The sequence below is a fragment of the Brachyistius frenatus genome, unplaced genomic scaffold, assembly GCF_029030835.1.
Source record: "Brachyistius frenatus isolate BFR_SWC_R1_liver_20210118 unplaced genomic scaffold, ASM2903083v1 Contig_81, whole genome shotgun sequence".
In the NCBI taxonomy this organism is placed as follows: Eukaryota; Metazoa; Chordata; class Actinopteri; family Embiotocidae; genus Brachyistius; species Brachyistius frenatus.
The window spans coordinates 1548548-1571310 of NW_027210680.1; the positions used below are offsets into that span (position 1 = coordinate 1548548).

At 43.2% G+C, this 22763-nt stretch overlaps 1 protein-coding gene across 1 annotated transcript; it reads left to right on the forward strand.

Annotated features, from left to right (window-relative positions):
- Nucleotides 1–1076: 1076 nt before the first annotated feature.
- Nucleotides 1077–21000, forward strand: nampt1 (nicotinamide phosphoribosyltransferase 1). The gene is made up of 11 exons (XM_069709178.1): nt 1077–1225; nt 6819–6975; nt 8614–8717; nt 10133–10261; nt 14843–15001; nt 15221–15357; nt 18166–18391; nt 18529–18648; nt 18773–18913; nt 19114–19248; nt 19367–21000. Exons 1-11 carry the CDS (start codon nt 1172–1174, stop codon nt 19478–19480), a joined length of 1476 nt encoding a protein of 491 aa, XP_069565279.1. The 5' UTR covers nt 1077–1171; the 3' UTR covers nt 19481–21000.
- Nucleotides 21001–22763: the final 1763 nt, after the last annotated feature.

Genomic DNA, 22763 nt, shown 5'->3' on the forward strand with positions numbered 1-22763 from the left:
AATAAATATTTACACCTGCACCGAGTTGCAATGAAAATCAACCTTATATCCTACTAAGTAACAGAAGACACCGGTATTTTGACACAACCCTCTGTAAAGATTCACAGGAGGAATGTCGGATTGAGTAGCATCTAGTGTTGAGGTTGCATATTGCAGCTGAAAACCCCTCACCCTCACCTTCCAAGTGTGTAAGCGAATGTATGGTGACCGCAAAACTCAAAAAACACAAAAGTCCCTCCCTGGAGCCATTGATGGGTTTGTCCCTTCTGGGCTATTGAAGAAACAATATATTGCAACATGTTGTGCTCCATGGAAGAGGACCTGCTCCAGATGTAAACTTCAAGGACATGTTGTGCTCCATGGAAGAGGACCTGCTCCAGATGTAAACTTTAAGGACATGTTGTGCTCCATGGAAGAGGACCTGCTCCAGATGTAAACTTCAAGGACATGTTGTGCTCCATGGAAGAGGACCTGCTCCAGATGTAAACTTTAAGGACATGTTGTGCTCCATGGAAGAGGACCTGCTCCAGATGTAAACTTTAAGGACTCAGGGCTCATTCTAAGGTCATAAAAACACAACAACTTTCAGTTTTGGGTGACTATGCACAAATGAAAAATAATGAATTATGTTTTATCAATTATGTTTAATTAACAATAATCATGGACATATTTTTCCATATCTGCCAATAGATCCCCAAAATACTATACACTGAAGAAAATATTTTAAAAAATTACACTTCGTCAAGAAACTAATATGTAAATGTAAAAAGGACACATCAGTCAAAATGACACAATAATAGTAAAATTGAAAATATATATTTTATGAAGATTTTTGTTTAAGGTTTAATAATGAGTAAGAATAAAAATTTAAAAAAAAGAAGAAAACATTTGTCCTTTTGGTGTGTCGGCTTCAGTGTTGAGTGAGTCATCCTCATACATCGACAACAATCTGTGCTTTCAGCTGATTGGCTGACGGTCCAACGTTGCCGAGTGTCTCCGAATATTGCCGAAGATCGCCGGAGTTTCGGTGACGATCACCGCCCTCCCCCTCCCCCTCCCCCTCCCTCCCTCCCCCCAGCAGCTCCACTAACCAGGCTGGAGTCTCCGGGCTGCTCGGCGCGCAACACATCACACTGACAGCCACGACTGACTCACAACCGAGGGGGAAAAGATGGAGCACAGAGACGTCGGCTTCAACATAATGCTGGCGACCGATTCGTACAAGGTACCGTACCCGGTGGGGAGGAGGAGGAGGAGGAGGAGGGAGGGGAGGAGGAGAACCGCGTGAGTACCGAAAACGGAATAAAGTCAAGGTGGTTTCATCATCGGTCCCAAGGCCATCAACGCTGCTGTGAGTGGCCGGTCTCCGTCGGTTCTCCGCAGGCCGACCGGGTCGGAGGGAGAGAGGGAGAGAGGGAGAGAGGGAGAGAGGGAGAGAGGGAGAGAGGGAGAGAGGGCTGCTCCGCATCCGTAACACGAGCATCCCTCTTGAGTTGGAGCCGTTGGACGTGACGGAGACATGACACCGGCTAATCATTCAGCTAGCTGGGTTAGCCTGCTAGCTCACTGGGAGCGCTGGAGGGAGACGGAAAGGACTGATAGATATATATATATATATATATATATAAATATATATAAATATAAATATATAAAAGCTACTGTTAGCCACCAGCTAAGTGCTGTATGAGTGAGCTGCACTCGGTCAAAGTCTCATTCACAGACGTCTTAAACCAGCTCGGGGGGGCTGCGGTGGTAAAAATACAAAAAAGAAAAGAAGAAGAAGTCATTTACGAGAAACCAAAACCGAAAGTTAGGAGGTTAGAGGATATTATTATTATTATTATTATTATTATTATTATTACCCTCCAGCGAGAGGTTACGAGTCCAAAGGTGGCATTGAGTTGACATGCTCGGGGCCTTTTAAACGAGATTGATTTATTGATTGATTTATTTTAGCAGTCGACTTATTGATTTTAAAAAAGCGTTGCTGTAATGACACAACGTGTAACTGCGAGTAACGGCCAGCTGCTTAACTGACAATGTAAACAGAAGAAAATGCACCCTTGAGTCCTGTTTTATTACACGGAGCGAGCGGTTGCCAGGCCAGTTGCCATGCACGGCGGGTCATGTGACAGCGCTCAGTGATGCTGATGATGGGACAGAGAGGCACAAATTACAGAAAGGAAGGGAAGGAGGGGGGGTATCAGCAGAGGTAGAGATTAAAATTCAGATCAGATTGAGACCAGATAACAGCTGTGTAAATGTGCAAACTTGTAGTCTGATGAAGCAAAAAAAAAAAAAAAGATATCAAACAGTGATTAAGGCAGGAGGAGGACGACGCATTAATCAACCATGAGCTTAATTTCAACAGTCATTAGTGTGATTACTGGCCGCTTCCTCTCCATGCTGAAAGATACTTATAAATGTATTTTAAAAATCTGCTTATTTTCAAAGGACCTCACGCAACCTTTAGTTTTTGTTTTTATTTTTATTTTTTACGTGGTGACAATTAACTTGTTTTCACAGCACGTCATTTCCTTCTTTTCCTGGGCGAAGTAAGAAAAGATCAAGTTTACGATTAGTTTTTAAAATGTCACCGCATTTCCAGTGCAGAAAAATATTAATAATAGGCTTTGTTGTGTTGAAATCCCAAACTGGATTGCAGAAGGTACGGAGTAATGCAGCATTTATATGTCTTTTAATAGCGTGCTGTAAAAGTGTGTTTTAATGAAGCCGTGACTCTTTTTGAATCCCAGCCAGGCTTAGGGAGTGCATTCGTTTTTAGCCGAAGGTCTTTTAACATTAAGTACATACACATAAATGGCAGTTGTATTATTATGTAACAAACTATAACCGTAGCTAAGAAATTTGCCAGAGCTTTCCCCTCAAATTTTGCTTAGAGTTAAAATTCACTTTTTTTTCTTATGTACTTAGAGAGTTTTATTGTTTGACTTTATCAGAGTAATTTTTTCATTGTTTTGTATCTGGGATTTCAATTCCAGGATATTTTGTTTTACATTGTTCCGAAGGCACGATTATAGTTTGGGTTTTTGTTTCCTTGAAAAAGCTTGTTTTTGGTATAATTTTAATGTTATTGCTTGCATTGTTACTAACAAAGGTCACATTAAATATGAGATCAAAATGTACTTGTTTGTAATGATGACATAATGTAGGATACATTACTTAGTCGCGCACAGTATTGATCATAAATACTGAACTACTGTTAGCACATCATTAATATTAATACCACTGCTGTTGTGGGCTAAACAAAAACAAAACTTCTCTGGATGAGAGGTGCTTCTGGCTTTTTTTTTTACCCAAAAGTTGTATATTAGGTTCCAATTTTGTGTTCTGATACCTTTGTAGATCACTAACCTTAAATATATGCTGAATTTATTAATAGATGACTTACCTCAGCCAAATAAATCAAATTACAAATATATTAAAAGAATTTAAATTTTTAAATAAATGTAAATGATCTTCTTTTTTTTTAAATAATTTTATTGTAGGATTTCAAAATTAGGCTCATAGTGTACCTCAACAAATTAGCTTTTTAAAAATTTTTGTATTCACTTTGCGTGTGTCTAATCTTGCTATCTAAATTACATTGAAGAGTCAGATTATAGCTGATAGCAGTAATGAACTTTACACAAAGTAGGATGGTATCACTTTGTTTATCTCCCAGCAATGACTTTGATTGCGCCTAAAGAAAGACACTTTTCCCAAATGGAAGCAGGCTGCGCTCGTTTCTTGTAGTAGTGAGGTGTGAGTGTGTTCAATGGTAATGTGGTGAAAATGTGCGTGTCGTGTCGAGATAGTTAAGGATTTCAAAAAAGCGGCAGATGTCTGCTCAATGACAGTCAAGACAAAACTGCCACTGATCAAATATCTTGTTTGGTCTTAGCCAGGCTAGTTGCCCCTCTGTGCCATACCGTGCTAAAGTTAGTGTTATTATCCCTTTCAACAGTTAGTTGTGTTATACAAAAGGTATCAGTTGTCCTGAGTACCCAAAGTCTGACATGGTAAACTAGATTCACAAATGTCACTGCATCAGTTTTGTGTTTGTTTCATTGAAAGCGGCTCGCATGTGTGCATCTTGTCTGTGCATGCCTGTGTAACAACCTTTATAAAAAAAAGAGAGAGAGGAAGAGCCTGACAGACTGGCAATCCGACCAGAGGTCCTTACACTTTGTTCATAGCGGGACATACAAACAGACTGTACTTGAATGCCTTTGTGTTTTGTCGGCTTGAATTGAAAAGAGAAGCAGAGTCCTAAAGCCAGGCTCTCCTTTTGTCTGGAAATACACACACACATGCACATGCACTAGTCTATTGTTAGTGTCAAAATCTTTCCGATTTATATGACAGGGTGGAGGTGGACAGTCTGTCGTTGTTTACACAGACTTTTAAAGCAATGCCACAGCACACGTTTGTTGCCATGTAAACACATGACCTTTTTCTAACCATCAAATCCAGAGAGAATGACGGTGAACTAGAAGCTGCGGGTTTCTGTGGAAAAATATGTTCACGGAGCAGAACGTCAATAGTGAGGGTTGAACCTGTGACATTTAGATAGCGGGACAGTCCCGTTGAGCGGCATGTGACACCGTACCGCTGCTGAGACCTTCAGATGTGGTCTTGTTTGAAAAGAGCGACAGCACCTGCAATTTAGTCTCCTTCTTAACACAAAGGCTTCTTCCAGCAGCAGCTCATGTCCAATCTTTAAAGGGCAACAGCGAAATAACATGGTGTTCAAAAATGGCAAACTGTGTGCCAGACAATTATGGGCTCCACTTGAACTTTTTACACTTGTATATGTTTTCCCAACAACAGTCGACACATTACATTTCGATAACAAGATGCACACGTCTAACGCACAATTAGCTGGTGCAGACAAAAAGAGGAAGTTGTGAGAAGTTGCAACCTGCGAATGTTGCACATTTTTCTCCTCGGTGTCGTTAAATGGACCATAAATGGATCATATTCTTGGGTGATAATGAAGAGTTGGTGATTTTAAAGCTGTGCGTGTTTACATCGGCGAGTGTGCCAGCGAGCGTGCGCAGACGAGGTTTCGGCCTCGTGTCACGTTGAGTGTCTCGACTCTATTTTGGTTCGTCGAATGTCCAGAGGAAAGGACACAAACAGGAGTCAAAGAAACTGAGTAGTTCGTTGACATTTATCCCTCCTCTTCTGTACAAACTGGGGGAGAGGAGATGTTTACTTTCTCCCGACACTTAAAAAAAGACCTGTTTTTCAAGACGTTGTTGTGCCCTTTTCACGCCGCACCTGTGGTAACGATGTAACCTTTATGTATTTACAATGACAAGAAAATACTCTTTTTAATTATTTTTTTTTATTATGGTTGTAATCAAATGAAGTAAAAGCCCACGATCATTTTTTTTTTTTTTTTTTTTTGCTACATCTTAGCATTTAAGATTATCGGCCAGTCAACACACTGACGAGTCACGGTCGAGCTCTCCAAACTACTAACTCCATGATGGATGAGTCCCAGCGGATGCTGCGGTGCCGTGACGAGGGTTAAATCCTCCGGTAATCCTTGAACTCATTTGGGATTGAATTGATGGCCGGACGTCGACGGGCCGACACTCAGTGCACATTTCCTCTCTTAACAGTTTTCTTCTTGAAACATGCCCGGACATACCTCGCACTGTTTACTTGATTGCACTGCTGATTTTTTTTTTTTTTTTTTTTTTAAATGTCAGCGTTTCTGGCAGTAGATTAGAAGATCGCACGCACGTGAAACTGAAACTGGCATTTTATGAACAATAACAGAGAAGGAGAATAAAAGATTGAGGTGTGTGTGCGCGGTGGGAGAAATGTTCTGACATGTCTTCGCCTTGATTGTGACATTTGAGTATTGAATTACTTGACTTAACGTAATAAATTAAGCGGTTGGTCTTTTGTTGAACCGGAATTTTTTTGCTATCATCACAGATAAAATACCACAATGGCAGTTTGCCTTAAACTCTGGGTGGTGACTCTGAACGGCTCTCTGTGTCTACAGGCCACTGAGTCTAATGAGTCCTTTATTTCTGGGGAAGAAAAATGGATTTGTTGTTTGAAAATGTTTTTTTTTTCTTTTTTTTGCAATCCCAAAATTGCTCTGCCATCGAACAAAGTCAGTCTTTATGCAGACTGAAATTTCACTTTGATGTGTACCACAGATGTGTACATTTTGTTATCTAGTAGTTTTAACGCAAGAGTCGCTGTGCTTCGTTCGAGGCGTTTCAGCCTGTATGTAGGATGTTTCAACAGTTTCCTGAAAGGTGAGACCATCCAGTATTTTATACTGCTCATTGTGAAACTGTAAGACTACAGGGGAAGTCCAGTTGCTTCAGTTGGGCGGTGTCAAGATATTAGCACAGCCCGATGACTCAATACATTTTAGTTTTGCCTGAATAAATACGATAAACCCAACCAAAGTGTGTGAGCAAGTTTTGTACCTTTTTTATGCATTTTAAGGTCCCCTCCCAGCTAACACAGGAGGCTCACGGTGGATATAACACGCTTAGTTCCCTGAATGCATTGAGGTGAAGACCCGACAGTCCAGAGAGGACAGAGTCATATTAACGACTCCTCTTATTTATCATGATGCTCAAATTAGCGTGTGTGTTGATGTGAGCTGCTCATGGTGGAGGTGAAGGGGGAGTTTCAGCCTCGTCTGCCATGTGCATGTATTTTTGAACTACGTGATATTTAATGTATTTTTTTTTTTTTTTAGTCATGTCCAAGCTCATTTCCACTGGCTATTTATTGTAAATGACCCGTCTTCTTTGTCTTGTGCCGTGTCTCGGCAGGTAACGCATTACAAACAGTACCCCCCCAACACGAGTAAAGTGTACTCCTACTTCGAGTGCCGGGAGAAAAGGACAGATCCCAGCAAGAGCCGAAAAGTCAAATATGACAAAACCGTCTTCTACGGTCTACAGTACATCCTGCACAAATACCTAAAAGGTAAGTTTGGACTCGCTTTGAAACTACTCCGTTGATTCGGATGAATAAATGTGACTTTTATACTTTGAAGTCAACTCATTCAAACATGATGTTTTCACCCTCATGCCGTGGGAGCCGCACAACACAACCGCTATTCTACCGTTGTTCAGTGAAGTGAATTTCGGCTCTGCTTGATATTAAAGATTTTCAACTGTAATAAAAAAGAGTACTAAGATGAAAAGTCATCACTTTGCACTCGCAGAGAGAGCCCTTTGTGATACTTGTATTGGCCCGTGCGGGAGCGTTTTATCCTTTTGTTCTTCCCTCTCTGGGCCAAGTTCAGAGTACAGGGTCAGCGGCAGAGCAGCCTGCCCCGGAGCTGTTCAAGATTCGGTGCGTTGCTCAAGGACACTTCAGCAGGGCGGGCGCTTGCTGTTCAGGCCCGAGGCAACAGTTTTTATATTCACTTAAAAAGCAAGGTCACAGTGTGCTTCACGTTGACGAAACCGTACGGAGCATAAACCGATGTGTAGGAAGGTAGGAAGAAAAGGGAAGAAAAAAAGTAAGCAAGAACAGACTTAAAAGAGGCAAAAATTGAATGCACCCAAAATATTCCGTGGCCTAATTAGCTCAAGTTGGTAAAGGTTGATGTTCGCGTTACTGAGTGTGATCCTGAGGGGCATGAGAGAGAGAGAGCAAGAGAGACAGAAGGAGTTGAAAGAATGCTTCTCTCTCCTGCCTCTTAAGAGGATTTCATGGTGCGGCAGCAGAGGTGTGCGGGGGAGAGCGGCAGGGAGAACACAGAGGGAAAACAAAAGCACAGCTGCTCTTCCACTGTCCGAGGGTAGAAAGGCCAGCTGTCTGCACGAGAGGGTCCATCGCAGCTCAATGATTAGGTCGGCTGTTAGAGATCCATCTTTGATCTTACGGAACCAAACGTGTGCTTCATCATTTTTCTTGAGAATGAAAGTGAAAGCAAAAGCTCTGTATTAAGTGTGAAAGGAAACGTCGCCATGAGGAGTTTTAACTGGATAGACTGATATTGCAAGTACTCTTGCCTTTTAGTGACCGGTGTTATTTATACTTTTGAAACAGAATGACGTACAGTATGTAAAAGCTTTGCCACCAAAGTATTTTGAAGATTTGAAGATAGTTTAAGAAACTGGCTTACTGTTTTTTTTTTTACATCTTTTAGAGAGTCAAATAAAAAATAATAGCATAAAGTGCAGCAACAGAGGGACACAGTTGAGTTTCTTTTCCAGTTTTTATGCTAATATAAAGCTAACAGGCAGCTGGCTCCAGCTACATTGCACATTCATGAAAGTGGTATCAATCTATTCATAATCATTTTTACGTTTTTAAAATATCCCAACATCCTCTTAAATCGGTCTGTAATTTGCTTTTCTCTTGTTGTGTTCAACAGTTTCCATGCTCTCCAAACGAGTCAAACTTGAAATGAGACAGGGAGGTATTTGGTGTTGGAGTGTTTTTGGACAAAGAAGTCTTGTCAGCATGCACTGGAAGCTTCTAATCTAATTACAACAGAGGACAGTTCAGTTGTGCTCCAGTGCCTTCCTGTGCGTTTCTCTAACATTTATCTCTGTACCGTCTGCTGCCTTCTGCTTCCTCCCTCTCCATCTTCTGCCTTAACCTCTCCAGGAAAGGTAGTGACTCCAGAGAAGATTCAGGAGGCGAAGGAGGTATACAGAGAACACTTCCAGGACGATGTCTTTAATGAGAAGGGGTGGACTTACATTTTGGAGGTAAGGGACTGCCCTTTTTTTTTTTTTTTTTTTTTTCCCCCTACATGACGCTTTGCCCTTGTACAAACCTATTTTAAAGCTAAAGTCTGTTTATAAGAAAGGGTTTTATGACGGGGTAAGCTGGAAGTTGAAACCAGGTATGTACATATACACAGGTGCCAGCACATGCTAATGTTTGCACATGAAACATGCTGCAGGTGATGTCTCTTTTATCAGAGAGGCTCGAGGTCTATCTCAGTCATGCGTAGCCGCCCTCAGGGCAGACGTCGTGGTCCTGGAAAACACTCATAACGTATAGTGAGTGAGCCCGCAATCTGATTACTTTCCATAGCATGTAATCAGGCAATCACGTTTCCATGGCGTCATTAAAAACTCACCGTCATGCGAGTTTAATGTGGTCAGTTTCAGGCGTGGCTCGATGGTTAAAAGCAATGAAAGAAGAACCTTTTCTTGATGTACAATAAAAGCCTGTGTTACGGTTCAAGGGAAGAGGACCCGAGTGCACGACACAAAGGCAGGCTAAAAAGTAAAAAAGAAAGTTTTAGAATGAGATCAAAAGGTTCCTGAGCAGGTAAACCAAACAAAAGAGGCAGGCGGATGCAGGTCAAAAACACAGACGCGCAACTTCCCGGTAACAGAATGCAGGAAAAGAAAGGCGACACCAGGAGTGATGTCACGACCTGACAAAGGTGGAATCGATTGACTGAGTGGGAACAGGTGAGAGGAGAGGCGGGGCAGGTGATGCAGCAAGGAAATGGATAAAGGGCACAGAAGAACCAGAGTGAAAGAACGACTAGAACAAGGACAGAAAACTCAAGACAGTAGCAGCTTTAATGCTGAAATACCACAAATCTGAACTACTTAGTTACTGCGTGACTGGTAAAACTCTTGGGATACAAATCTTCGAAATGAATCCCGGTCAATTTATACATCACAGAAAATCTGTGTATATGTTTTTTTTTAGTTATTGAGAGGTTCCGTTTCAGCACCTTGGACAGAGCACTTTTCTCTGTACTGACAAAGTATTTTCTTGAGAAAGGGAAAGTTTTAATAACCCCTAATTTACTCACAGTCATCGCTCTTGTCATCTTTTACCATGTTGCTTACTCAACTCTTGCTGCCTTGTTTTTTGCAGTTTTGATCGTGTCTTGTAAGTGTGAAATTCAGAAAATGTACTTCACACCAGGTTAGACGTGCGTATCAGCGCAGCAGGTGAAGCATATGTCTGAAGGTAAAACTCCATCCGGCCGTGTACTGCTGCCAAACGTCTGTCACATTTGTCGCCTTTTTCAAGTCGTCTCAATGGAAATATAGGTGATAGCACTCCGTAGCAGCCACAGAGGATGAAGCTGTGACGGTTCAAATCAGATCGCAACTCCTGAAATATCGATGTACACGTGTCTTTGTGTTTACAGAAATACAATGGACACCTGCCCATTGAAATCAAGGCAGTGCCGGAGGGGAGTGTCATTCCACGAGGCAACGTTTTGTTCACAGTGGAGAGCACAGACCCTGAATGCTACTGGCTCACCAACTGGGTGGAGGTGAGTTTGTTTCGTTGGTTCTCCGGGGCCAGAATGAACAGAGGGACGGGGCAGTTCCCCGAGTCTCCTCACATGACTCGTGTTATTCAGTCATTGAGTCACTCTGAGTTTGAGGTCTGTGGTAATGCGTTACCAAATACTCTGCTGCTTCAATTTGGACCATTCTCACTCCCTTGTGAGTCCTCCTAACTTTTAATTCACAGGAGTACGCCGGAAAACCATCACTTCTGGATGAGCTCCATCAGCTTAAACGCAATTGTAAATTTCTCACCACCATCCTCATATAGCAGTTAAAACTTTTATGTGCTCCTCATATTGCTACTGAAGCTACATTCCTCGGGAGATCAGTAAGATTTAATGGCAAACTTAATTTGATTATTGATTAAAGACAAAAAGATAACATTCATGCCCTATTTATTACAACGGGGAGTTAATAATTTTACAGAATCCATAAACTTTAGCTTGGCGGCGCGCCCGATGACGCCTCTCATCGCTTCTTAAATCTGACTGAATTACAGCTGTGTCGTAGCTTATTGCTTAATCACTGCTCAGAGATGTGCTGTCACTGCAGCAAATGATTCATACAAACTGGCTGGAAAGTAGAAGAGCAGAACGTCAGGTGATAGAAAAACCCTTGTTTGGTGTTTTTGTGGTTGACAAAATATTTTGTCTGAATTCGACATTGAAATTCTTCTGAACAGAGTGAAGAATGTTTGTCAGCCTTATTCATTCAGATGTGATGGTATCAGAGAGTATTAGGTTCACCTGAGAGATTTAAATCCAAGTACCCTGCGTTTTGATTGGTTAATAAATCGGTTGCTTTCACACTCCCGTAGTGATATTCCAGAGCCGTCGATCGTGTTTTACGGGCCGCATGTCAGGATTAATTGTTCGTCTAAAGGAACCGCTCAACATTTCTGGAAAATGATTTGCTTTCCTGCTGATGGTTAGATTTGCATATTGATAACACGTTTGTGTCGATCTGGCCACTATGAAACGACAGTGAGCAGCATAAAGACAAGACAGAAAGTGTAAGAGCCAGCGTGGCTTTGAATAAGCGGAACAAAAACAAAAAAATCCACCTCTTAAGATCACTTAAGAAAGACCACGTGATCTTTTATCATTTGTCAGTTTTAACGAGCTTCTGTTTGCAGTCCTTATGCTAGGCTAAGCTAAGCAGCTGTAGCTTCATATTTACTGTACAGACGTTGGCATCAACAATCTCATCCAACAAAGAAACAACTGTTCCTTTAATCACGCTGTAGGTTGGCCTGTCACAAGCATGGCATTTCAGTTGACATACAAATAATTGCAATTCACAATTTCATTGTCGTTATAGTGAAAACCTCCATCGTAGTTCAGTAATACACATACACTTTAGGAAGAAGAATTATTGCCATTGGAAACTATAACATACAAATAAGAAAATACATTTCTGTTTGTCTTTTAGGCTTCGTGAGCAAACAATGCTCAGGTTCAGATATGACATAAATATCAACTTTGATATGCAAGCTTATTCCTGATGACGAGAGGTACCAACAGTCAAAATAAACATATGCTATGGTGGCAGTAATTCTGCACTCACGTGCCATTAAATCAGAACAGAAGACAACGGCATTAAAAGAGCGCCAGTCGAACCTCAAACGTTGAAAAATGTTGCAGAAATATGACATTAGTTGGTTTGATCCGGCTATTTTTTTTTATACAGATGAATGAAACCAATTCTAATAATTCATCAAAAGGATTGCGGTAAGATCAAATAAATGCGACCAGATGATTTTGTGATAGTTGTGACAGACCTAACTGTCGAGGTTTGGCAGAAAATCAGGTGACGTTAGTGAACGTAACCGCCTGCGATCGTCTCCTCATATCAGTGCACGTTTAAAACACCCACAGCCGGATTTCAAAACCTACACCACAATTTAAGTCCTTTTTTTTGTTTTCTTTTTTCTTTTTTTTTCTTTGAGGCGCCGTGTGTCTGAGATCAGAAACATCTCATGAACTTAATGCCGCACGAAGTGACTGTTCACAATGACTCGGCAGAACTAAATTCATTTACCGCCAGCAATATCTTCACTCAATCTCCCCCTTTTTTTTTTTTTTTTTTCTAACCGCCGTCTTTGCGGTGTCCATTTCGCTTTCACCACGTCTGCCTCATTCGTGCATATCGCGATCGTCCACGTAAGTCGTGCGGTGATTCCTCACAATATGAATCAACAGACACGGCATGCTTTTCTTTAAGTCTGTTGATGCTGAAAGAAAGCTTTTGACGTGAAATACAAACGGTTTTAAAAGTCTTGCCAACACGTTAATAGAAAGTCAAATGTGTCTAATGTACGTGGGGCTAATAATTTGATGCACGCACTCAACAATGTAACACAGAAATGGAGGATTGCTTGGACACACAGTAGGTCATCCACAGCCGAGAGCACTGTGACAACATACACACAAAGTCCTGATAAATTTGGATACACTGCAGACACACTCACACCTCGTGAGTTTCTGTGGCTGATATAAATACACGCATAAACACACACACGCACACACACACACACACACACACACACACACACACACACACACACACACACACACACACACACACACACACACACACACACACGGGGAGGGGGGGGGTCATTCTTCATGGTTGGTGTAAAATTAGCCATAGCGTTAAGCCTGGTGTCCTTGGGCTGCGTCATTAGGTCAAACCTAATTTTTCCTCCTTCCCCTTCGCTCTCTTTGTCCCTTCTTCTTTTACTTTGTGTCATTTAATTTCACTTATTTTGTCCTTTGCTTTTGTATCACTTTCTTTATTGTATTTTGCTTTCTTTTTCTCTTATCTTCCTCACCATCATCCCTCTCTCTCGTTCCTTATATCCCTCCATTTTGTTCTGGGACACTGACAGAGAAGTTATGTTGACACGTGTGTGAGTGAGTGTGTGTGTGTGTGTGTGTGTGTGTGTGTGTGTGTGTGTGTGTGTGTGTGTGTGTGTGTGTGAGTGTGAGTGTGTGTGTGTGTGTGTGTGTGTGTGTGTGTGTGTGAGTGTGAGTGTGTGTGTGTGTGTGTGTGTGTGTGTGTGTGTGTGTGTGTGTGTGTGTGTGTGTGTGTGTGTGTGTGAGTGTGAGTGTGTGTGTGTGTGTGTGTGTGTGTGTGTGTGTGTGTGTGTGTGTGTGTGAGTGTGTGTGTGTGTGTGTGTGTGTGTGTGTGTGTGTACGTACTTGTACATCTATCTTTGTGGGGACCCGTGTGAGTTTTAGACCTCGGGAGTGCTGCTGAAATTACGGCTGCTCCACACTCAATGTCCGACCTTCAAAGAGCTTTTCTAGAGTTCAGGTTAGTATGAGGTTTAGGTCATGCTAAGGGTGTCGGGAATCCATTATGTCCGTGACCGTCCTCACAAAGATGACCGTACAAATGTGTGTTTGTGTGGCCACTGGCCTTGCTCCGACAGTCACATGAGTCCATTTTATGGTTTATATTTTGATTAGTCTGAGGAGGCATGTGACCTGCTCAGGGTTAGAGGTTGGAAACACACTGCATAGTGTTCGTAGGAGAAGCTAAGTGAAGAATCAGAGCTGCAAGTTTACAGAAATAAGATGTTTCTTTCTCCTGTTATTTTATTTTTATTTTTTTTAAATTATCACTGTACGGGAGCTGAACGTCCTGGTCCTTTGAATTTCAGTCATGCTTGCACTCTTTATCGGCTGCTAATGAGGTTTGACAGGCTGTCATTCCGCATGTATTATACCCCCTCACACACGGCTTCATATACGTTGTTTACTGTTGCAAACACTGTGCTATTACGTAATATCAGCTTCATGTCCTTGTGGGACTCAACAATCACCGTATTAGATTAATTGCTTTTTCTAGGAATAGAAGTGATTGTTGACATTGTGATTTAATGATTGAAATTCAATGTGTAAGCTAACTGGGTCTTTAATTTGATGCCTACTCTGACAAAATGACTTTAATCTTCACACACACACGCACGCACGCACGCACACACACACACACACACACACACACACACACACACACTCTCTCTCTCTCTGTGCTTCAGATTGTTGAAACTGTGTATTCATAACATTTTCCAGGTGGTGGTGAGTACATATAAGCCACTTGTTTTCATATTGAGATCTATGACTCTGGTCCAGCGTTGACACGGAGCATCAAGGAATGTACTTTTCCCAGAGTTGATCTTGTGTGAATGCGTAAGCTGCTTTGATCCCTCTGAGCCTGTTAGTTTTGGGTTTTAGTATTAGTTGAATACTGGGAAAGCAGGACGGTTGGACCAGACATTCACTGGTCTGCTCAGCGCTGAAAACCAGCAGCCAACAGTTGCTGCAACTCTTGCTGTTATTGCTAACTTAAAAGTATTCGTAATGTTGACGTTAAAATGTTTGTTTAAAGAAATTGAATAGGCTTTGAAAATTATGCATTTTTTTTTTTTTATTTTTTTACAAGCTAAGAAAAAGTTTGGTTTTTTTTTTTTTTTTTGCAATGAAACATTCGGGCACCCGAAAACGGTAATAAATATCCAGTGAACTGGACTGAACTGTCCCCTGTCACTCCATCAGACCATCCTGGTTCAGATCTGGTACCCCATCACCGTGGCGACCAACTCTAGAGAGCAGAAGAAGATCCTCGCCAAGTACCTCCTCGAAACTTCTGGGAACTTGGAGCGACTCGAGTACAAACTTCATGACTTCGGCTACAGAGGCGTGTCCTCGCAAGAGGTATGAAGCAAGTGAATAGATCAGCTTTATCAGCCAAGTGTGTGTACACGCAGTTCCAAAAACGTTCCCCGTAGGTTTCATAGAGACAGACTTATAGCTAAAAGCAAGAACATCAGAGCTGATGAATAAACATAAACACACACAACTTTGATGTCCATACAGCCAGACATAGTTAGAAGTTAGTTGCGTGCGTTGTTTAATGTTGTTTAATGTCCGCAGACTGCAGGCATCGGAGCCTCCGCCCATCTGGTCAACTTCAAGGGCACCGACACAGTCGCCGGCATCGGAGTCATTAAGAAGTACTACGGCACCAAGGACCCCGTGCCGGGCTTCTCAGTGCCTGCTGCTGAGCACAGGTAGACACACACACACACACACACACACACACACACACACACACACACACACACACACACACACACACACACACACACACACACACACACTCTTCTCAAGGTTGTATTAGTCAATGTGAATATATCAGCTTGTTTCTCTGCTCAGAGAAAGACTGCGTGTCTGCAGGCCTCTCCTCTTACCTGTGAGTGTTTGCGGGCCTTTACAGAACACGTCGTGACACGGTTCCCAGTGCGACGAGGAGGAGTGGTCCACCACCTCGCTCAGTTGTTTCAGACGTACCTCTAAGTAACGATGGGTGTCAGCCAAAGTGATCAACGGTCCTTTAAAGGGACCTCCGAGGTTTGCAGGAATTTGAAGCCGCTAAACTCCCCACACACAATGTTAGTGACCGCCATAGGCCACGTCCTCAACATTTTCCCAGAACGTTCAGGCGCATAGTGGGGACACCAGCTCTGTTTATCTCAATTTCTGCTTCAGGTAAGAGGCAGAAATGTCCCGTTTCGGCCAAGAGCCGTGTCCGGAAGCCAGCGTTCTCATGCGCACGCCAAACTGATTTTCCGAGTGGAAAACTTGCTCCAAATAACAGCTGGTTTTCTGCCAAAGCTGTTGATGAAGAGATTTTAACGGTGAGAGCGGAAAATGCACTCAGCATTTTTCTGAGGTTGGCGTTAATTTGCCACATTGGTTAGAGCTCGGTCACCTTCACGCTCATTATCTGGTTCATCTGTGACTTTGTGAATGGAGCTGCGATTGGCTGGAGGTGAGGCGTTCGACTGGCTGCGTGTCCCTCGCATGTGTCCGCTGGTGTTCGATGGCGCTCGTCCATTTATCCCGCTCGCACAAACACGCGCGCTTCTTCCTCGCCACCGGGGCAGTTACTGCTGCTCCAGCGCACCCTTCTTCCCCGCACCAGTGCATTGTGGGATGGTGCCAGAAGTTGTCATAGCAACCGTTATGTAATGCCCCCCCCACCCCTCCCTTTCCTTAAATGGGTTTCGTTTTTTACCTCGGAGGGAGGAGGCGCAGTGAAATTCCACTTTGATTCCGATGTGGAGGGAAAGGAGAGGAAAGGCTGGTTTTAGAGAAGAGGTGTGTCACATTCAAAGCTCGTATGCGCAAAACTTCGAGTTCCTCCTCGTGTTTATCGTTGACGCTAATGTTAAACTGATTAGAAATACCAATTTATAACTAGTGAATGATCAGATCTCCCTCGCAAAAAGAGCCTGCTGCAATTTAGAACAAATCTTTCTGTCTAAGTTCATTATAATCTTGATAGAGCGGCAGGTTTACTGTCTGCATCCTGAACAGCATTATCTTATTAGTAAAGACAAACTTCCAGGTACCTTCACTGGATTGGGGTTGTAGAAGTAATCTTATCTCTCTTGACCTCAGCACATCAAACCAAAACTATCGTTAGGGCCAGAATTGAACCATGAAAAGTAGGAATACACTGCAATTATTAGCCTTTAATTTGTAAGGACGCTACTATAAAATAGAGATGACGCAGGACTCGTCGGACAACAGCTGCTTTGTAAAACTGAACAAGGGGATCATCATAACCAGCATCATTTCAAGCAAACTAAGAAGTTCACGGGACCAGATAGTTGAGGCTAAAGCCCAGATGCCCGTATTCTGCCCGCAGCCATAAGACCAGCACGATTTTTATTAATGTCATATTATCACACAACACAAATTAAAAACTTGCTCGGCTGCACATCCAGCAGTAACAATCAAATAACACATTTCAGAGTCCTAAAACGTGAAACTGCTCCTGAATATGTGGCGTTTGCACTACAAGTAATCCTAATCGTATTGCTGCTTTCAAATATGAATATTTGTATTTATCAGTGAACTTTATACAAAGTGCGGTAAACAGAAAAAAAAAAAAAAAAACTAATGAATGACCGCTCTTAGTTTTTTGGGTTTTTTTTTAGGTTCCAGGCAGATAAGTTGCTTCGAGCGTCTTTCACACAGGAACTTCTCACAGTTCCTCTGTGGATTCTGTTTCGTCATCTAATCCCAGACGGACTCCCTGATGTTGAGATCAGGGCTCTGCGGGGGGGGGGGGGGGGGGGGAGGGCGCACCATCTGCTGCAGGACACCTGGTTCTTCCTGTCATTGAAGATACGAATGAATTTGGGAATGAACAGACACTTCCCCGATGCTATCGGGTGATGGTTAAGAAGCCGCACTCCTGACGTGCCCTCGAAATTTGCAAAGTACAGTACATAGCAATGTGAAGTAGTAAATATGTCCCTGCCCGAAAACAGAACTCTTTGAATCGTATGCATGTGATTTCTTTGAACTTTCTGACCCAAACAAACATCTGAAACTCACCGATTCAAACCGAAAAGATCTGGTCTCGTCCCAAGATTAAAACCTGGAGTGCACTGCCCTCCTCTGGACAGTCTGTGACATGATCACTTGACGGTAGTGTCATGACTCTTGTCTTCAGTTGTTCCTCTCTTGTGTGTTTTTTGGAGAACATTTCCGCCTTTAAGTAGTTTCTCCTTCAGGCGTTCGTTCATTCAACAGTCCGGTTACTTTTCGCTCCATTTTTTTTTTCTTGTCTCTTCGCAGCACGCTGCAGTTCAAACGTTGGTCCATCTGTTTCCCCACCACACGTCTACCTTCTTTCTGTCCCCTCGTTATATTTCGAATAAAGAGTCCCTACTCCCGTCTCCTTCCATTTCCTGGTTTATTTGTCGATTTGAAGGCTCTTAAATACGTGCTGAGCATGACGTGCGTATAATGTCGTCGGCGTTGCGCGACTGAAAACAAGAATTGCTCCGTCATTCTCTCCGCAGCACCATCACCGCGTGGGGGAAGGACCATGAAAAAGACGCCTTTGAGCACATCATCAAGCAGTTCCCCAACGTGCCCGTGTCCATAGTGAGCGACAGCTACGACATCTACAACGCCTGCGAGAAGATTTGGGGAGAAGACCTACGAGGGCTGATAGAGAAGCGCAGCGCGGACGCTCCGCTGGTCGTTCGACCGGACTCGGGAAACCCGCTCGATACCGTTCTGAAGGTGCAGCCGGCCGCGCCAACCAAGCTCGCCTTTCGTCAGAGAGTCTTCAAACAAGCCCAGAACAACTAACTCTGCTTTTTTTTTTTTCTTGTTTTTCTTGTTTTTTTTTTGTTGTTTGTTTTTTTTACTCTCGCCAGGTTTTGGAGATTCTGGGGAAGAAGTTCATTCCGTCGGAGAACTCTAAAGGTTTCAAGGTTCTCCCTCCTTACATCAGAGTCATACAAGGAGACGGCGTCGACATCAACACGCTGCAAGAGGTACGGCTGGTTCTTGTCCCATCGCCACGCGGTCGTAGTTTTTTTTTTTTTTTTTTTAGGAAGCCTCGAGTGACGGGTGCGCGCCAACAAATTTTGGTCGCGTGTGTTGTTTTTTTCCCCGCAGATTGTCGAGGGCATGAAGCAACACAAGTGGTCCATTGAGAACATCTCCTTCGGCTCCGGAGGGGCTCTGCTGCAGAAACTGACCAGAGATCTGCTCAACTGCTCCTTCAAATGCAGCTACGTGGTCACCAACGGACTCGGGGTGAGGGCTGGCCTGCCGGCGTTACGGTTACCCCGTTGTAGGCGTCCTTGCGCCTTCGAGCGAGAAGGGAGTTTTCGGTGTTTCGTCTGCGCAGCACTTTGTGCAAAACGCCGCGATGAGAAATTTCTTTCCTGTTTAACTCCAGTGTTGTTGTTGGTTTTTTTGTGTGTGTGTGTGTGTGTGTGTGTGCTGTGACTCAGGTGAATGTGTTCAAGGATCCAGTGGCAGACCCCAACAAGAGGTCAAAGAAAGGTCGCCTGTCTCTACACCGGACACAGAGTGGAGACTTTGTCACCCTGGAGGAGGGCAAGGGCGACCTGGAGGAGTACGGCGTGGTGAGTCCGATGCACACGAGCACTTTTATACGCTTTCAAGTACAAATCATTTGACTTCCACGCTGACCTTCTCACGTTTTTCGTTTTTTTTTTTTTGTTTCTCTTTTCTTCTCTCCAGGACCTGTTGCACACAGTCTTTCAGGATGGGAAGATTGTGAAGACGTACACATTTGATGACGTCAGAGACAATGCTAAGCTCAAAGAGAGCGAGCTCAACGAGCTGCTGCACTGAGTGCGGTCCTACAAACACCCCCCCCCCCCCACATACTATCCAAACCCCCCAAAACTACCCCTCCTTCCCACCCTTCACCTTTTGGCATTCAGTATCACCCTAGAAAATGGAGGTCGTGTGCACTGCTAATAGACCCAACTCCCAAAGCCTGAGAACCTCTGAAATGCTCCTATAAAAAAAAAAAAAAAAAAAAACTTGAGATTCCCCTTAAAATTGTACCTTTTTTTTTTTCTTCCAAAATGCTGTTTATTGGTTCTCCAAAGGAGTGGGCAAATGAGGGATTTGGAAACTCACGCACCTCAGATCGGTGGGCAACGGGGAGGAGAGGGAGGGGGGGGGGGGGGGGTAAAAAGAAGAACATGTGTGAGAGGTGTTGTGAGAAATAGAAACGACAGACGTGTAGAGAGGGAGAGAAGTGCGTGACTGTGACGTCGAAACCGGGCGGTCAGACGTCCTCGTGCCAACTGGGCCAAATTGAACTTTGACACGTTGCGCCGATAGGCTGGGGTAAATGGGAACGTGGCGAATGCGATTGGTCGGCGGACGTTTCCGTGCCGACACGCGAGCAAATGAGACGTTTGCAGGTTTTCGATTGAGCTTTTGGTGGCTGCATGCGAGCGATGAGTCAAGGTGAGAGAAAGATCGCGGGAGACCGATTTGAAGCCGCCCCGATGACCCTCGTATTCTGTACAGAACCGTTTAGGAAAAAAAAAACATACATGTCTGAATCTACTTAGCTTTGTCTTTTACGGGAAGGAAGAAAACAATGCTGATGGCACATGGCGGTGCGCCGATAACATTGACAAACGGCAGTTGATATTATGATTTGATAACAGAAGGTCATGAATACCTGAGCTGTAATTAGGGGTAATGAAGAAATTCATTTTCCTCACCTTTCTTGCTTTTTAATGAGTAGTTATGGCCCAAAGTGTGTAAAAGGCCAGTGTCTATCAAACACGCCCTGCATAATATGTACTCCTATTCCTCAAATGTTATTGGTGCATCTCTGAAGGTAAATAAATGATCGTCTCCCTGCCATTATGTTGCCCACAGTGCATTCGCATCGTGAAGGTCCAATCCACAATCCAATCATACCACTAAATCACAAATGTTGTCCATTTCAATTGAGGGTTTATCCGTTCCTAAAGTAATGTTTTAGATGTTTGGTGAATTTGAAATTGGTTTTAAAACATATATGTAAACATAAAATGCAATTGTTGCAGCATTTGTGGTATTAAACTACAGGCAAAATCTTGTTTCAGTGTAATCAGAGTCCCGAAGAAGCCCCGAGATTAGATTTTCCTAATGGACGAGGAGGAGTCCGTTCTTTTGGATTGGGGCTTCATGATGAAGAATGCCCAGTCTTTGCTCTGTAAGATCAAGAGATATAAAAAAAGAAAAAAAAAAAAAAGGACATTGCAGAAATTGTCTTCACTGGAATGAAGAAGATCTACTATATGTGTTTATGAAAGATTACATACTGTATGTGGCTCCCGGGCTGAAATATATGCTAAATGTCGGATGTGTGTGTGTGTGTGTGTGTGTTTGTTTTTGTGTGTGTGTGTGTGTGTGTGTGTGTGTGTGTGTGTGTGTGTGTGTGTACACTGACATTTTCTTCCTTTTAAAAGACCGTAGTATTCCTTTATGCAAATGTACTTGGGGGGGGGGGAATAGAGAGCACTCTTCCTTTTTACTTTGCTGGCCTTTTATTCTGAAAGCAGACGCAGTGTTGTGACGGACAGGTGGTGATACAGTAGTGAGTGTGTTGTTGTTGTTGTTTTTTTCTTTTTTTCATTTGGGCAACGTAAAAGCAACACCACCACGCATCGGTAGTCGCCGGTCAGCAAACGGTTGCCCTCAGTATCACTGCCTTAACTCGTGAAAAGCAGAGAGACTTTCAACCCCGGTGTTTCTGGACGAGTGTGAACACGCGCTCTGGTCTGAATTCATGGCACGTCGTGTAAATGGCATCCGGCTCGCTGATGCCTTCTTCCAGAGTAAATTATCGTCCCATTCATTCAGAGCATCTTACTGGAGTCTCACTCCCCCGTTCGCGGGTTGTGATGGGTCTCAGGCCCGAGTTGGCCTTTTCAGAGTGAAGGGATTTTTTTGGGTTTTTTTTTAGGAGGAGATCGGAGCTGGCGACATCACAGGAAAGAAATGTTTGCGTAGAAATGTCCGGGTTGTTCGGTAAGAGCCGTGTTGCTCCTTGTAAGTCTTGGCCCAAAAAAACAAAACAAGCACAGCCGTTAACGGAAGAATATTTCTAACCACGTGGCTTCGGGGGGGTGGCAGGTCCTGTCGGTCCACTACTTTTGGTCCGGAGTGAAATATGTCAATAATCACTGGATTGATGACCATTAAATTTGATGCATTTATGATTGACAGGGGAGGAAACCTGCTGCCTTTTAATTTAGCACCTGGAAGCTAATTAGCAAATGTTAGCACGCTAACCGCGGTTAACATACAAATATCAACAGCAGGCATCCACCGTACCTGTAGACCTTTATGTCGTAAGCTTTTAAAACTCCAGGTCCTAACACATTTCATTTATTTTTACACTGCGTCCTCAAGACACATTCAGCTTCGCACATTCTCACCTTCGGAGCACCACGCCGTTCTTATTTGCCCCTGAGCCGCTTCGCTGGAGCTTTTAGAGCATCGGCGACCTCGTGCGTGCCGACGTCTGCTTTTTTTTTTTTTTTTTTTTTTTTAATTTATTTTAAGAGAAGACCTTGAAGAAACCTGCAACGTCACTGACTCCCACTTCCAGCTCCCAGCTCAGACCTTCCCTCTCCAACCCAGACAGGCTGACAAAGACCACAGCCGGTCACATGCTGAAACGACGTCACACTATTTGATTTGTCTTTGTTTTTGAAACTCGCGCTGCAGTCACCCGTCGGATCATCTGTCATCCAACAATTATGACTATCCACACACTAGTCTTTTTTTTTTTTTTTTTTTTTTTCCTTTTCAAATTATGGGGTGCATTTAGTAAAACTTTGATTTTACTATTTTGATACTGTCTCGGTTCTTACCTCAGAGAAATATTATTTTCTATGACAAAAATGCCAGAAATATTGCAGTAAATATCCTTATTTACAAACAATGCGGCCATACTGCCTTCTCACTTGTACATATAACGAGTAGTTTGACTGGAAGCAGAGAGGGCAGGTTAGGGAGACGACCACACTTGATAATACAACTATTATTTTTGTCAGAACGATCATTTTTGTACCAACAGAACACTATCCAAAACTGCTTGACTGAACTGGCAGTGTGA

Coding starts and splice junctions, on each gene's coding strand:
- nampt1 (XM_069709178.1), top strand. CDS start 1,172: ATGGAGCACAGAGACGTCGGCTTCAACATAATGCTGGCGACCGATTCG. Junction 1,226..6,818: donor TGGCGACCGATTCGTACAAG/GTACCGTACCCG, acceptor GTGTCTCGGCAG/GTAACGCATTACAAACAGTA. Junction 8,718..10,132: donor GGTGGACTTACATTTTGGAG/GTAAGGGACTGC, acceptor TTGTGTTTACAG/AAATACAATGGACACCTGCC.